Consider the following 16,037-nt stretch of genomic DNA (forward strand, 5'->3'; position numbering starts at 1 on the left):
GGTTTTTTTGGCCCCGTTGTCATAGATTTTTGGTTGACGGGGCTGTTGAGTTTATCTAATTTTATACATCAGAAAGTGAGATTTGAAGGCTTTAAAGACTTACTTAAAATCGGGTTAAACCTGGTTCTAGAAACTTGGAAGCCTTCCCTCAGGACTAGATGGCTCACTGCCAGAACCAGAGCGCCCAAGGTTGTTCCTGGTCTCTCTCTTTACCATTTCAGTAGATAATGCCTGCTGCTAAAATGCCCGTGACACACAGACAGTCCTCAAGGAAGTAAAGTTGATTAATTTGAGATTTGTAACCTGAGTCTCTTTCCCTGTTAATTAATTCAGTCAGCTGCACTTGGAGAGGAGGGCATGCAGGTCACAAGTATCTGAGGTCCTTTCTGCTTTGTACCTGATTTTTTGCTTGTTTTAATGAGGTAAAGAGAAAGAGATTTAAGTGTAGTCCTACTTTATATTCTTTTTAAATGATTATTTCACAAAAGAGTACCTTTTTTTTTTTTTAAGATTTTATTTTTCCTTCTTCCCAAAGTCCCCCAGCACATAGTTGTATATTTTAGTTGCTCATCCTTCTAGTTGTGGCATATGGGATGCTGCCTCAGCATGGCTTGATGAGCGGTGCTATCTCGGTGCCCAGGAACCGAACCGGCGAAACCCTGGGCCGCCAAAGCTGAACGCGCGAACTTAACCACTGAGCCATGGGGCCAGCCCTGTAAAAGAGTATCTTTAGCCTTGTTTTATTTAATTTCCTTTGGTAAGGGGATAGAAAATATAAATACACAAATTCAACATAAACCAATACTTATGTTCAAGGACAGATAATTATCTGGAGGGGTTTCCATTCGTGTAGTGAAAGAAATCTTATAAACATTGGCATAAAACAAAGACATGAGAAGAATCCATGGTGAACCTTCCTCAGTATCTCAAGTATGTAACCCGCCTGTCCCTTTCATTCATTGTCTTGTCCCACCCTTGCCACCCATTTATTTAGTAACCTTCTGCATTAAGACATTTGATAAGTGAGACTTGGGTTTATGGCTCACATGTGCTCTTTTTCTTGCTTCCAGACCTTTGATGAATGTGTCGCTGAGGGCGGCTCAGACTGTGCTCCAGAGAAGCTCTGGCTTCAAATCCCGTTCTTCTGTGGCCACAGCTCAGAATGCTGGTAGGGAGATCAACTTAGCTTAAATTGATCATCTTCTTTATCTCAATAACTTGTATTTCACAAGTGTGAATCTGTCAGTCAGGGGCCAGGTGTAAGGAAATTACTGACAGACCAGACTAAAAAAGAACGTGTAATTAATATCTAGTTTTCTGATTACCTTTAAGTGCATTAAAAAGATTCTTCGTATATAATATCCATGCAATATTTTCTCAAATGCTGGTTTTTGAATTTTTTGTTTGTTTTTGGTGGTACATGTCTTGCTATATTCCAGCAGAGCTCTTAATTAGAGGTCAGGGGTCATTTCAGAAACCTCATTTTCTCCCTAGCTTACTGTTTTAGCCTGTTCACGTTAGATCAAGAAAAGGCTTAGAGGGTAAATTACTCACCTGGTTTTACTGTTAAACTGATTTCGACTTTGAGAGAAGCCAAGGTTATGGATGTGGTTTAGTCTGCTAATAAACATGAGGTAGGAAATAAAGATATTTTACCTTTAATAAAGAGTTTATTTCCTCAGAATGTGCTAAGTTTTCAGTTTTTAAAAATAATGGTATGTATTTATTTGTTCTAATCAATCATTTTAATAGGAAAATTAGAGAAAAACAGGAACACATTCAAAGTTAGTATTTTCCTTAAAACTATAATGAAAAATTCAAGGAATGTTTTCTGTTCTTTTTTTCGTTGAGACATATTTTGTTACTGTGAACCTTAAAGTACTACTCAATAGATTATATCAAAGCGTAATAATAGGATAAGAAGAATTAGCATAGGAAGAATGTCTTCTCAATTTTTAGTCATTTTCTTAGAACAGGGATTGGCAAATTACAGCCTGAAGACCAAATTTGGCCCATCACCTGTTTTTATAAGTGAAGTTTTATTGGAACACAGCCATATCCATTTGTTTACTTACTGGCTATGGCTGTTTTCACACTGCAAGACAGAGTTAAGTAATTGTGACCAAGACCGTATGGCCTGCGAAGCCTAAGATATTTACTCTGCCCCTTTATAGAAAACGTTTACCAACTCTCGCCTTAGAACAAAAAAGAGTATTGTTCTCTTGGGCATTATTGAGGAGATTTTAATTGAACATCTTTAGTATATTTCATAGATTCATAGAACTGGGAGGGACGTTAGAAATCAACTAATTCATCCCCCTTCCCCCCACCCCAGCTTTTTAACGGCTGAAAAACACAGTGAGAAAGGTGAAGTCAACAGCTCAATATCCCAGTGCTTAAAGGAGAGCTGGAATTAGGATTAGGGAATGTCAGGGCTAAAAAGAACCAGAAAGTAGAGTTTATTTAGGGCCAAATCTCTATTATAAATAGCCATTAGCTGACAATGTAAAAAATAAAAATGTAAGATTCTTAGCAGAGTCACTTCTTATTTCCATTCCTTAGAAACTTCAGAAAAACCTAAACTCACAAATTAAGATAAGCACTAAACACAAATTGCTTAGACCTTCCTTACTAGAGAGAGAGCTCTTAAAAACGTAGTTTAGAGTAGTTAAAAAAAATTAAATACACTTGCACTAAGTCAGGTGGGAGGAATATGTGGTATATATACATATATATATGGTATATATATATGTATATATATACACATATACATTATATACAATATATATACAATATACATTTTTTAATTGCCTTCAAACTAAACTTTGTTTATATTAAGTGTCCTCTAGGAAAGTCTGAATTAGCACTGCATAGTTAAGCAGAAACTAGGGAGAGAGGCAAAGGAGATTAAAAATGGGTGCCTCCCAAATGACGTCAATAAAAGGGCATTAAGGCTTTGGATGGACATGATTTATCTATTTTCTCCATAATATATACTGTCAAAGCCATTAAAGATACTTAGCAGATTTTGCAACCAGGTTTTTAATTCCTTTCCTTTGGTTTTAGGAATGTGGGGAGCAGGTGGGCTATGGATCAAGCCAAGTATAACCTAATTAATGAGTACTTTCTGGTGGGAGTTACTGAAGAGCTGGAAGATTTCATCATGCTGTTGGAGGCGGCGTTGCCCCGCTTCTTCAGGGGTGCCACAGAGCTCTACCGGACAGGTATACCAAGGACAGGTTTCTTTTTAAAGCTGTCCTTAATTTTGTTTGCGACTTGAAAAATATATGTGATTTGAGGTTTCTTGAGTAAAGCGTAAGAAATAACTCCAGAAAGGCAGGTATATTGTCTGTTTCTCCTCACCATTTTCAATACCAAGCAGTGTCTGACACACAGATGGTGATCATTAAATATTTTGTGGATTAATAAACATGCATTAGATGATAATTAGAAGGCATTGGAAGAATAGTGAAAAGATACAAACTACAGAACGAGCCTTAGAAATGTGTGATATTCAATAATGCCACATACCAAACATTAGGACTATGTATAGACCTGCCTGGTGCCATTTAGAGCAGAGGTGGGAAGATGAGACTGAGTCACATTAGTGATGATCATCGTGTGCTACGTCTGTTATATGATGGTGCTCCTAAAAGTGTGCTTTAACAGTCTTACATACCTGAAAGTGACTGTGCTGGTCCAATCTAATTCTAGGGTTTTTGTAGATTTTTTTTGCTGTTCTTTGATAAGATGCAATCATAGGAACTCTTTTCATTGGGTATGCATATGCTCTAGCTTCTAACATAATTATAGAGAATATAGGTTATAAAAAATTAATAAGTTTGAAAATAGGTATTTTATCATATTTTAAAAAATAAACTAGTCAAACCACCGAGTAGTTGAGAATACAGCATGTAAGGTGACCACTTACACTTGTTCAGTGGCACTGGCTTACACTTACCCTTTACTTTTACTGTTTGACATCTCATTAAGTCTTTAACAGGTTAAAGATTTACATTATAATAGAGTAAGTCACAGTTCTAGTATGATTAGGTCACCATTTTTGCCTGAATGATATTAATACAAAACAATTGTGTTCCCTGTCCTTCAATTACCTTAAACCATCTCTTCAAACAAAGAGGCATTGATCTTTTGTGTATTCACAGAATTATTTACCTTTTCTTTTTTTCCTTTGTAAGTAGGAAAGAAATCGCATCTTAGGAAAACCACAGAGAAGAAACTGCCCACTAAACAAACCATTGCAAAACTCCAGCAATCTGACATTTGGAAAATGGAGAATGAGTTCTATGAATTTGCGCTGGAGCAGTTCCAGTTCATCAGAGCCCATGCCGTCCGGGAAAAAGATGGAGACCTCTACATCCTCGCACAAAACTTTTTCTATGAAAAAATTTACCCTAAATCGAACTGAGTACCGTGTGTGACTGTTAGATTCTTGAACTAAGACATTGACCCTGTCTTCACCTGTTTCTCAGCTCCACAGCCTGCATTGCTGAGAGGTGTAAAGACAGTTTGCGTTGCGCCGAGTTAGGAAACAGTAACGTCGAAGAAGTAGATGCTGGCTGGTTTGGCAGTGGGCTCAGAAGTTTAAGTTTCGGCGTTTTTTTTTTTTTTCTGGTTAAAGTTTGGTGGGAGTTATGACCTCCTGCCTGGGAAAAAACCTACACATCACCTAAAACAAACACCTAGCAGGTCTAATTGAAGGCTAAACACAATTTTAGAAAAAGTTCTGACATTCTGTTTTTGATAAAGCATTTTTTCCACTAACCGTGAACAAAGATGCATCCGTCTGTCACTTCCACGTTCACCTGGAGGGCTGGGTCACAGGCCTCCGCTGAGTAGTGTTATGAACTGTTTGGCAGTGTGCGCTTTGTTTTTGTGAGTCACGTCTCATGAAATTTATTGGGACGTTTGATCATGTTTGCTAAAAAATGTCTCTGCAGTAGCTGGAATTGCCCATATTTATGTAGGTCATTTTAATTTTCCCTAAAAAAATAATCATTAGTGTTAAAAACCAATTTAAACCATTACTAATACTGTACAAAGAGTCAAAGCAGTATTTCTCATTCCTGTCTCCCCATGATCTAAGATTGAGGAGATACTTCAAAGAATGTTGACATTGCCTGAAGTTTTAGTTAAAGCTTCCACACATTAATATCAAAAAAGTAAGTTTCATGTTTGTTTCTCCATGGGTTATTCGTAAAGCTGTAAACTGAGATATCAGTGACTCCATATTATAACTCCATTAGTGAGCTGTGGGATGGGTAGGATTTTCCTACTTCTTCTGTACTTTTACTTGTAGACTATTTTTACTAAGGTGCTTTATAATGTGTTTTAAAGCATTGCATTTACAAAAAAAAGGAAAATGCTGTAAATATTGCATATTTTATGTATTTGGACCAAAAGGTTATGAGTAATTAGAGAAAAGTGGTTTTGCACCATTTTTATTATGTTGAGTAAAACCATCAGACCTACTGTTCTTGTATTTCTCATTTAACTTTACTGTTAAGACATCACTGAAATGAACTTCAATAACCTTTCAATTTTGATACACAGTACATTATTCATAATTAGGGGCAGTAGTTACAGTGGAAAGAGTACTGGACAAGGAATCAGAAAACTTGATTTCTGGTCCTGGCTCTGCCACCTGGCTGTGTGACCTTGGGCAAGTCACTTAACCTCTCTTTGCCTCAGTGTCCTCATGTTGAGATGAGGATAATAATACCTGCTGTACCTACCTCACAGGGGTGTTGTGAGGATTAAATGAGATGGCATATGAAAGCACTTTGAAAACTTATGCGCTATATAAATGTAAGGTATTATGGGAACATCTTTAACATATAGTTTCATACCATTCATTTTTTAGCAAAGAAAGAGAAAAGTCCACTTATAAACTACTTGGAAAAAAAAGTTAATCTTGATATAAATTAGTGTTTGATAAATATCTTCTCAGTGTTTTATCTTCCCTGTTTCAACAACTATTGAAATATGAAACATCTGTGAGCTCTTAAAGATTCATGAGCAGCTGCTTGAGTTCAGGAGGTCCCCTGTTTGAAAACGACTCCATTAGCTGACTCAGGGCAGGGGAAAATTTGCTCTTCAAATTCAGAAGATTTTTCTGTTTTTATTTTACATTACCATTCAGAAATGGTAGCTATTTTATACCTCTGGTTTTTAAGGTATATTTTGCAGAGTTTAATTTGCCTGTACACTCTTTACCTTCTTCCTCTTCTTAGATTAACAGATATTTTAGAAACATTTTCTCAAAGAATAATCTTCAATATGTTTAGTTTAAATAAATATTCCTGAACGAGGCCTCACCAAACTATGTAAGCATTTCAGGCAGGTTGCTTTAAAAGTTATTAATGGTGAGGGAGGCGAGGACGGAGCGCTAGTTATCAAAAAACATTTATAAATAAGTTTCAAGAAAGGCTAAAGGAAGTTGACAGAAAGAATCATTTTAACACCCTTTCCCCCCAATAACAGGAAAATACTAAGAGAACATCAACAGGCATACTTTTCTTATTTGGCTTTCTTTCTTTTTTGTACTTATTAACTTTTACAGTTATTTGTTGAACTATATACAAATTGTTTCCTTGCCCAAAAGTAAGGCACCACTTCAAGGCAGTGGGGTGTTTGACACTGATCTGCTGAGGACCCCAGCACGCGGGTTATTCTTGGAGTACGTGCTGAATCTTCCTGAGGTTCCTTAACTCTTCTAGGTAACTGGAGCAGCAGCAGTGCACTAGATCAAGGGGTCAGGAAACTTTTTTGGTAAAGGTCCAAAGAGTAAATATTTTAGGCCTTATGGGCCATACGATCTCTGTCACAACTACTCAACTCTGCCATTTTAGCCCAAAAGCAGCCCTAGACAGTACATACGTGAATGAGCATGGCTATGTTCCAAAAGAATTTTATTGCAAAAACAGGTGACCTGCCAGATGTGGACCATGGGTTGCAGTTTCCAACCCCTGTAATAAGAGAAATCATTATTTATGGAGAAATCATGTTTGAATCTGTACTCTAGTGGCCTAAAAGAGTTTATATACTTCCAAAAGCTCCTAACTTATATCCCAGGAATTGCTTTCTGATTCAGGTGTTCTCTCCCACAGATTCATAAACCTTTGTGACTTAGAGTGCTTCTAGGTGGGCGTGTTTTCTTTCCCAGTTGAACAGTTCAGAATAGGGACATTTATTCTGTCATCTTGTAGGGTGGGTTAGGAGTATCCTTCCTGGAGACTGAGAAAGGGTTAGACTCAATTCCATCTGGTCCAGTACAGTCCTAGGAGTCTGACCAGTGCAGACTCTTATAATACTGAACTTTATAAGTAAATAGAACCACTGAGACAATAATGTATTTTTTTAAAGTGGCAGATGTGGTTTTCTTTTTTCAGCCTTTGCGCTTTTTCAGTATTTTGATCATAGGGAAATTTTTTTTATATAATACAAAAGCAAATTAACCACTTTGAATTTCAAAAGATAATGTTATGTGTGTATGTGTATATATCTATATCTATATATGTTTATTTCCTAAAAGAGGAAAAAGTACCTTTTGTTCAACTTGTATCAACTCCTGTTTTCTAATTGCTGTGAAACGACAACTGTTGATAAATTATTGTGACTGTTTTAAAATGTAATGGGAGGATATATTTTGATTTTACCCAGCTTTAATCTGTAAAGTATCACTTAAATATATCTGATAGCAACACTTAAAATATTGCATGGGGATTACTTTTCTGTCATCCATACACATTTGTGCAACTTTGAACATTTTGGGTGCTTCTGAATTCCTGATGATTGGGTTTAAATTATTGAAAATCAGAGAACGTAAATGTACTGACTTTTAAACTTTAAATATTATTTTCTATTCTTAAAGTTCAGTTAATGCCTATAATTTGAAATCTACTGTTGCTCTTTCTCAATATGTGTCCTATTGGAAATTCCTAAAATTGTCAGCGCCATCAGTGATTTACAAACAGTATTTTGATATTGCAGGTGATTTGCTCATTGTATTTGCATAGTTAGAAAGAAAATAGTTTGTAGACAATGATTCTCTTTTTCTAATAAAACGAAATAAAAATTCTAAAGGCACTAGAGAATTTAACTAAAGGCTGGTTCCCAAATGCATAGCTGGTATTTTAATTTATATTCAAATTCTACATAGAGAACATCTGTGTAAACCATCTCTCTGGGTTTTCCCACTGATCAATGTGAAACACACCTATGGTCCTAGAATCCTTTATTATGAGAAGTACCCGGTACTGTAACCTTTTATGAAATGTGTCCTTAAGAGGCCCAGGTGCTTCTACTTTATGATTTGAAAACTTGCCTTTTCATAAATTAGTGCTATTTACTTTGAGAGGAAGCTGAGCAATTGCTGTTAAATTTTTGCATCCATTTACCCTCTGCAAAGTTGCATTATGATGCCAACTGAACTGCTGTTCAGGCAGCCTTGTGAGGGGAAAGCAGCCCTGTTTCAAATGCACTGCCAATTCAGCTCCTCTGGAGCGGAGCTGACTTTCTGATTTCCTGGAGTGGGAATTTTAGAGATGGAAATGGCTGATTAGTTAGTCAGATTTATCCTATAATTTAAGTTCATGCAGCTTTGTGATCTTTGTAGTACTATTTATAAAAGGACCCTAGTGTGATGATCTCTCTCAAACACGTTACTGGTAAGCTATGATTTAGACACACTGGTGCTGTCTATCTGAAGTTTAGACAGCTTTCGTAGCTTTCTGTTGACAGGTATGTGAGCATCTCTAAAGCAGCGTCGAATGTAATTTTGAGAAACATGGATTGTGTATTTTGACTTTTATTTTATATATACTCAGCTAAACAGTGCCTTTTCTCCCTCCCAATCCATGTTGGAAGATGCTCACTCCTTCCTCTGACTCTGCTTTCTTCCCTCCTCTCTCCCCTCTCCCCCGTTCAGTTGACTCATTTATGCAATACTGTTTCCAACTTGAAACCATTTTGTCACATCTGTTGGAGAGATAATCACTCCTTTTCCTTAACATTCTGCCAGCTTTCTGTTGTTGAAGTGTTTCAGCTGATTACCTGATGCAAAAGCTATAAAATAAACACTCAGTGGGAAGGGGAAAAGTGGTTTGGTGTCCTGTTTTAATATTTTCTTCCACAGCCTTGATCCTGACAGACATTTTCCAAGTGGACTCAGTGTTCAGTGTCATCAACTGAACTCGCAGAGATCACTGCTACCAGAAAGGTGTGCATCATATCAGTCTGTTGTGATTTTCTGGCTTATTTGTGACATGCAGACTGACATGCCTCTGCTGCTTTTTGCTTTGTACTTCGTCGTTGGTATTGAAATTTCGGATGGAGAATTTACAGGGTATGCTTAGGATATACACTTAATTAGAAGAAAAAAGGAAATAAGGAAAGGGCTATCAACCTAGAATAAAAAGGAAGTTTGAAAGAGAAAAGTTAATCTGATTAACATTTATTGCATAGTTTAGATATGTCCATAATGTTTCTTTGAGAATATCACATTTCTAGTGATTGTTTTTTCACTCTTAAAGGAGAAACTCTCAATTACATAGATTTCCAGTTTACAGCCACTGGCTCATTGTTCTGTACAAGTAATTGATTCTTTCTGTATTATATGATATTGGGTTGAATAAAATACCAGTTCAGTGATAAATTTTCTAAATAGGGAATTTGGTCTGTACCCACAGAGGCAGGACAGACAGCATGGGTTTGAGAGTCCAGCGGACCTGCATGTAGCAGTGTGACTTTAATAAATGGAGAGAACAGTATTGTGTAAAGGTTGGACATGATAGATGCCAAGTGCCCGCGCAGGGTAGACCGATAAGCGAATATGGTCAGGAAGCTGACCTGCCCATCTGACCCTGCAGAATACTACTTGTGTCACCTTATGGAAGATATTTTTATAAATATTTTTGAATGCCACTGAGTTTTACTTTTTACTGGCAGCCTGTTAATGTCTCCTTGCTTGTGTGCCTGTAGCGTAGATATTCTTGGTTCTGATACTACTATTGTTTCCATTTACAAATTTCCTACAAGAAAAGAGGGGTGGTGCCGGTTGTTCTAAAGGAGACTGGACTTGCTTATTCCAGAAGTGGCTGCGTCAGCATATCATCATATTTGGGCAGTGTGGACTGCCAGGTAGTACACGTATAAAACTCAGGATACCTGAAGTAAAACAATTTGCACTCTGTCAACAGAAAGGAAACTATCCATGATCGGTAAGAAAAGAGGACATTCGCCTTAGAGTTATAAATTAGTTGATCCTTTTAGAATTCCAGGTTTTTAGGATATGTGAAAAATAAACAGTATGCAGTGATTGTTGCCTAAACCTGCATAATTGCACTGTACTCATCTTCACTAGCTATTTTTTAAACCAGCGGTTGAACTTCCTGAAGTTTCTTTCTGTAGTAACAAGTACAAAAATGCAAATTCCAAATCACTGTCCCCTGGTTTTCTTTCTCTGACAGAATCTGCCACCTGTTAGCCTTCCTTGTCTTCAGGACACCCTGGCTCCCCTTTGTTCCCACAGGGCACAGGTGTGGCACCTTGCAACAAAACAAAAAATAATAACAGCATCAACAAAATTGACTTCAAAATGCAAATTTTCCCCCTTTGTATGTCAGCAATAACTGGTTGAGCAAACAAGGAAGAAGTGTATAAGGTCATTAATTTCTTTGTGGTTTGCTAGATTTCTTCTAGCAACATGAGACTAAACAGATAAGAAAGCTTAAAAATATTTCAAGGGCCTACTTGTGGTCTAATGGACTCCTAGATAATATATTTAGCACTTAAGACCTGCGAGGGGAAACAACAGGAAAATGTAAGAGTGTTTTTGTCTTTTGTGGGGTTTTTTGCCTTTCATGTATTTCATTCTATGAGAGAGAATAAGTCTCTTGATTAGATTCTTTTTTGGTTTGAAAACAATGACTGGGGATTCATGATAAAATAATCCCTAAGTGTTGGCTAGTTATTCCTTCCTCCCACCTTTCTGCCCTGTGTTTATTCAAAGCCAGATGACCAGTTTGGTCAGATCACTATGCCATGCCCTCTTCTGAAAAACTTGATATCCTTGCTTTTTACCTTGAATATTGAGGTCTCAGACGACATTTGATCTCATATTCCCATAAGATTCAGTACTTGCCTCCTTTTCCCCACAATCCTGCACCACATGCATATTGCCTCTGGAGGAGATTCCCATAGCTGGACAACTGAAAGTCATTGAAAGATGGAGTTACAAGGTTCAGGGAGCTCTAGATTGCCCGTGAAAAGAGGCAGTTCGTATGGTGGTTAGAATGTGGGCTCGTGGAGCATCACCACTTGCTAGCTCTCTGCTCTTGCACAAATTAACCTCCCTATGGCTGAATTTCCTCTGTAAAATGGAAATGACGCTAATATCAACAGTTTGAGAATGAAGTGAGATAATATATGTGTAAACTTACTTGGTACTTACCTAGCGCCTGTTACATAGCACTAAAGAAGTGCTGACATCGTCTATGATAAATGTGCAAGAAAAGGGAGGAATCATCTATTTGGATATACTGTGCTGAAGTGCGTATCCACTCATCCATTAACATGTGCCAGGCATGAGGACTGTGAAAGATGAACTAAAGAGGCATGGCCTCTAGTTGCTGAGAAGAGAGAAGGTAAAGAAGAAATACAAAGCATTGTGCAAAATGATAAACCACCTCTTTGGTGGTGGTTGTTAAGGATTCATGCCCCCCCCCCGCCCCCTATTTTAATTTAATAGAGTTAGCTTCATCTCTCCATTTTAACCCTGAAATAGTGGAAGCACAAACCTAGCGCAGGGAATCAAGTTCTAGACACCTAGGACCCGTTCGTTTGCTCTAAAAGGTAAACCTCCATGTTCCTCTATATGATAGGTTTAATTTCAAGACTCCTCCCACTTCTCTAGACACCTAATTGCGTTCATAGGTTAGAATGATAAGATTTTACTCTGAGAGGCATTGTTGACCTGCATATGTAATTTTTAGTTCTATTTCAATTCCAAAGTCATTTAAACAAGAAGAAATACAAATAAAGCAATGCACCTAGTCTCAATCTTACAAACGGCTGCATTCTCAGAATTCATTATAAACTGGTTATTTGGAATCCCTGTCGAACCAAAGTTATCCATGTGGGCCCGACCCACAAAAGTTAGTTTAAACATTCATGGATTTATCCCTTCATTAGAGCAGAGCAACCTAAGGACTGTGTCCTTGGGGCTTATTGTGCTTTCTGTTTTTCCCAAGGAGATTTTTCGGTCTTGAATCCTAAGCTAAGTAGTTTAACCTATGGGTGATGGGGGTTGGAAGCAGAGGATGGAGTGGGCACATTTAAGTTTTTGAAAGATAATCGCAGCAGTGTAGAGAATGGGCTCTCCGGCTGAAAGCTGGGAACACGAAGACCTTGAGGGAGTTCCTGCGGTTGTCAAGAGAAGTGGTGATAAGATTGGGGAGAAGCAGGTGGAGCTCAGGGCCAGAAACCCCAACATCTGGTGACAGGTGGGATGTGATCGGTAAATGGAGAGTGGAGGCAATAATTGGGGTTTGCAAAACACTACATCTGTACAAATGTTCACCATCCCTTGCCTTGGCCCCAATTATACAGAGATGGTTATTTCCCCTGGGAAAGTTTATAAAACAGGCTAGTGTTTGCCCTAAGAACCTAGGATCACAAAGACAGAATTCACTGTCTTGTTATCAAATATTTGATTCTCACGCCTCCTTTTGCTCATTCAGATTTTGTGTCCTGGGTTAGGGTTTGGGCAAATAACCTCCCAAAAACTTCCCTACTGCCGTGTGGTTTGTTGACAAAGGCATCTAGTGCAACACTAGCTTATCTCCGTGGTTCTCCTAGAGCTGAAACTTCCAAATTAAAGTCATGCCTGGAATGTTTCACATCACTATAGCGCACAGAGAATTTATAGGGAAATAGAGGAAACATCGCTGGACCAACTTTCATATTAGGGTTTCAGTCAAAGTTTTGGGCAGCTGGATTACCAGAGCGGTCAGCCTGTGAAGGAGCAGGATGAGCTCTAAGTGCAGTAACTGACCCTCTGTCCAGGTTTTGTTGCTACGTACTCCCTCCTCCTCCCCCAGCCTTCCTGTTAACCAGGCAACAAAATGACAAGTATTTTGAACTGTAAGAATGTTAAGGAATTCCTCTCCCAGAGCAGGCCACTAGATTCGGCAATCCTCCAGAGGCTGGCAGGCAGGCAGACCAAGAGTGATTATCCTGGGATTCTAGACTCACTGTTTAGTTCCTGTCTCTCCCTGTCCACACCCCACCCCCCTTTCTAATTTAAATGAATCTCTTAGTAGAAACTTGACATCAAAGAAACTGACATTTAAACACCTAATTTGTAATTTTTTAAAAGATCGTGCCTCCTGAAATGACCAAATTAAAGCTTGAAACTGCCTCTAATTGAGTGTTAAAATTTGACGGAGGGGAGACCTAGACTCCCCAAGGGATCTGGCTGCTGAACTTTGGTTTTCTTTCACCAAAGTGAACCAATTTGACCTAATTCAGCGTAGTTTATGTAGTATCCTTAGAGATTTATTTCAAGTGTTTGTGGCAATAACATTTCATTTGTATCCGTTTTACTGGTTCTAGGTGCCCCCTTAATGACACAGCCAGCTTGAGGCATAGAAAACAGCATAGTTTTCAGTGTCATGTGTTAGAAACTGATGTTTTAAAGCATCTCTGAAACTGACGGGCTGAAGTATACCTTTTCTGGGTAACAGAGCTCACCAGTAATTCCATTTGAAATGGGCAGTGCCTTTCTGAAAATGGCTGACTGGAAATAAGTGACATTTTATTCAACCAAGAGTAACCAGAGACTTATTTTTTTTCCTTTAAAAGTAATTTCCAGAGGATTGGTAATTAGGTCTCTTGGCATAGCACGTTATCTGATCAGACTGTCCTGCCCATCAACAGTGAAAATGCAGGATGTTGATTCAGTCACACATGTTTTTAAAGGAGACAATGGATTTTAAACTCCCTTCTCTTCCTCACTCCTGCTGTTTCTCTGTCTCATATGGGAGCTCTTCAAATAAAACCTTAGACAAGAACAGTGTTTAAAAAGTGGCCCAGTTATATGTTGCCGCTCTATTTCTACCATGCTAATGGCTCCCTACTTGATCATTTGAACACTGATCCAAATCCAGATGGAATTAGATGCCCCTTCCTGCAGCCAGACAGTCTGTAACGTTTGATACGGATCTTCTGAGTGGACAAGATGAGATTAGATTGGTCTCTCTGGGAGCCAACACTATTCATTTTGTAAGAAAGTTATACTGGAGGACTGAGGACTGCCAAGAGCAAAGTGGAAACAGCCCAGCCTTTTCCTCTTATCAAGATCCATAGTTGGTTCCACATTAAGCAGTGGAGCATTCTACGGTAAAAGGATTTGAATAACTAATTGGATCAGAAGCTGAGAAGGAGGTCCCTGCCACCCACGATAGGAATATGAATTTCATGTGTTATAACTTTATCATTTTTTGTTTCAAGGTATGACAGAGACCGGAAGTCCCTGGCATGGAGTCAGTGGCTATTTTTAGTTATTGGATTTTTTTTTTCATTTAATTAATATTTATTGAGCCCCACTATGTGCCAGGCACTGCACTACAGAACTCTCTATGAACTATGAACCTTAACCCCTAGAATAATCCTCATATTGAATCCTTTACAATTGCACAGAACGTTATACTTTACCAGGCCCTTTCACATCTATCGTCTCATTAGATTCTCACCTGGAAGGTGGACACCATTATCCTCATTTTACAATGAAGGAAACTGACACAGCTAGTAAGAGAAAGACGGGTCAACCCAGCCCTCACGACCCTAGTCCACAAACTGATGTCCTTCCTGCCATCTGCCTGTCTCTCCAAATGAACAAGGGCTCTGATACAGATTAACAGTTGCAGTGGCTCTTCAACTAGTCCTGTCTCTGGACCAAGAACATCAGCACCACCTGGGAACTTGTTGAAAGGCAAATTCTAGCCCCAAACCTTCCGAGTAGGGCCAGCCATCTCTGTGTTAACAAGCCCTCCCAGTGGTTCTGACGCAGACTGAAGTTCAAGAACCCCAGGACCAGAGCACCCGTCTACAGAGGAGAGGACAAGCTGAGCTGGGTTAAGTAACGTGTCTGAGGCCTCTCGTAACAAAGAAGTTGTGAGCTAGGATTTGAACCCAGGCCTATCTGGCTCCAGTGCTATCTGTTTTGTCTGCATTGGGTTCCTTACTATAGTTTGTCTTAGATTTTCCATTCTTGGTAAATTCCTTGCTGAAGAGAAAAGAGAAGAGAGGAGAGCAAATCAATAATAAGAAGAAAAAGATCTCTGGATGTACTTTTCTGGAGTAAGGCACAAATTCTGCCCCATCTAATAAGTTTCTGCTTTCTGGGTGGGATGACATGGGAAATGGACCTCAAAATGGCTACTGAAATGCCCAGGGGCAAGAAATCCAGAAATATAGCTGGGGGTTCAAAATGGCTTCCCAGAGTCAGCACATTTCACCTGGGACACTTCCAGGCCCAGTGTTCCTTGGTCACTCCTGATATTTCACTGTGATGGAGTTAATAGCAAGAAGGCTCCTTGCTCCCTGCCTTGGCAGTATCTGTGGCGCGATGGGGTGAGGCTTGGGGGAGTCCTGCAGCTACTTGGAAATCCCTGGTGCTACCCTGACTGGCCGTAATTTCCCAGCAGAGATTCATAGCCTGTGGTGGCATGTGGACTCTTCCAGCTGCGTGGCTTAAACAAAAGTGCCCACCTGGTTCTCATGAAATCCGTCTGCACTTTTTTCTCCTTGAAGCCAGAGTTCAAACCAAGGCTCAGGTGCTTCCAGGGAAATCAGAACTGATGCCCTTCCTGCATGGCAGGGACTTCTTTCCGCAGCCTCCAGAGACCAGCTAAAGGAGCAGCCTGAACCTTCGAAGGCAATGATTGTCCTTAACACATTTCTTTTTGAAAGAGGAAAACCATTGCCCGTGCATAGAGCACTTCCTGTGTGCTGGC

General features: G+C 39.0%; 1 protein-coding gene across 2 annotated transcripts in view; it reads left to right on the forward strand.

Annotated features, from left to right (window-relative positions):
- Positions 1 to 8,122, forward strand: part of HS2ST1 (heparan sulfate 2-O-sulfotransferase 1) — a 166,530-nt gene extending 158,408 nt beyond the window's left edge. Inside the window, exons 5-7 of one of the 2 annotated variants that reach the window (XM_046645705.1) lie at positions 1,071 to 1,168; positions 3,067 to 3,224; positions 4,200 to 8,122. In XM_046645705.1, coding sequence (XP_046501661.1) covers positions 1,071 to 1,168; positions 3,067 to 3,224; positions 4,200 to 4,429 — 486 coding nt within the window. In that variant the 3' untranslated portion in view covers positions 4,430 to 8,122. The remainder of the gene's footprint in view (positions 1 to 1,070; positions 1,169 to 3,066; positions 3,225 to 4,199) is intronic. The other variant, XM_046645706.1, reaches the window with a different exon arrangement.
- Positions 8,123 to 16,037: the final 7,915 nt, after the last annotated feature.

Source organism: Equus quagga, chromosome 18 (assembly GCF_021613505.1).
Source record: "Equus quagga isolate Etosha38 chromosome 18, UCLA_HA_Equagga_1.0, whole genome shotgun sequence".
Lineage (NCBI taxonomy): Eukaryota > Metazoa > Chordata > Mammalia > Perissodactyla > Equidae > Equus > Equus quagga.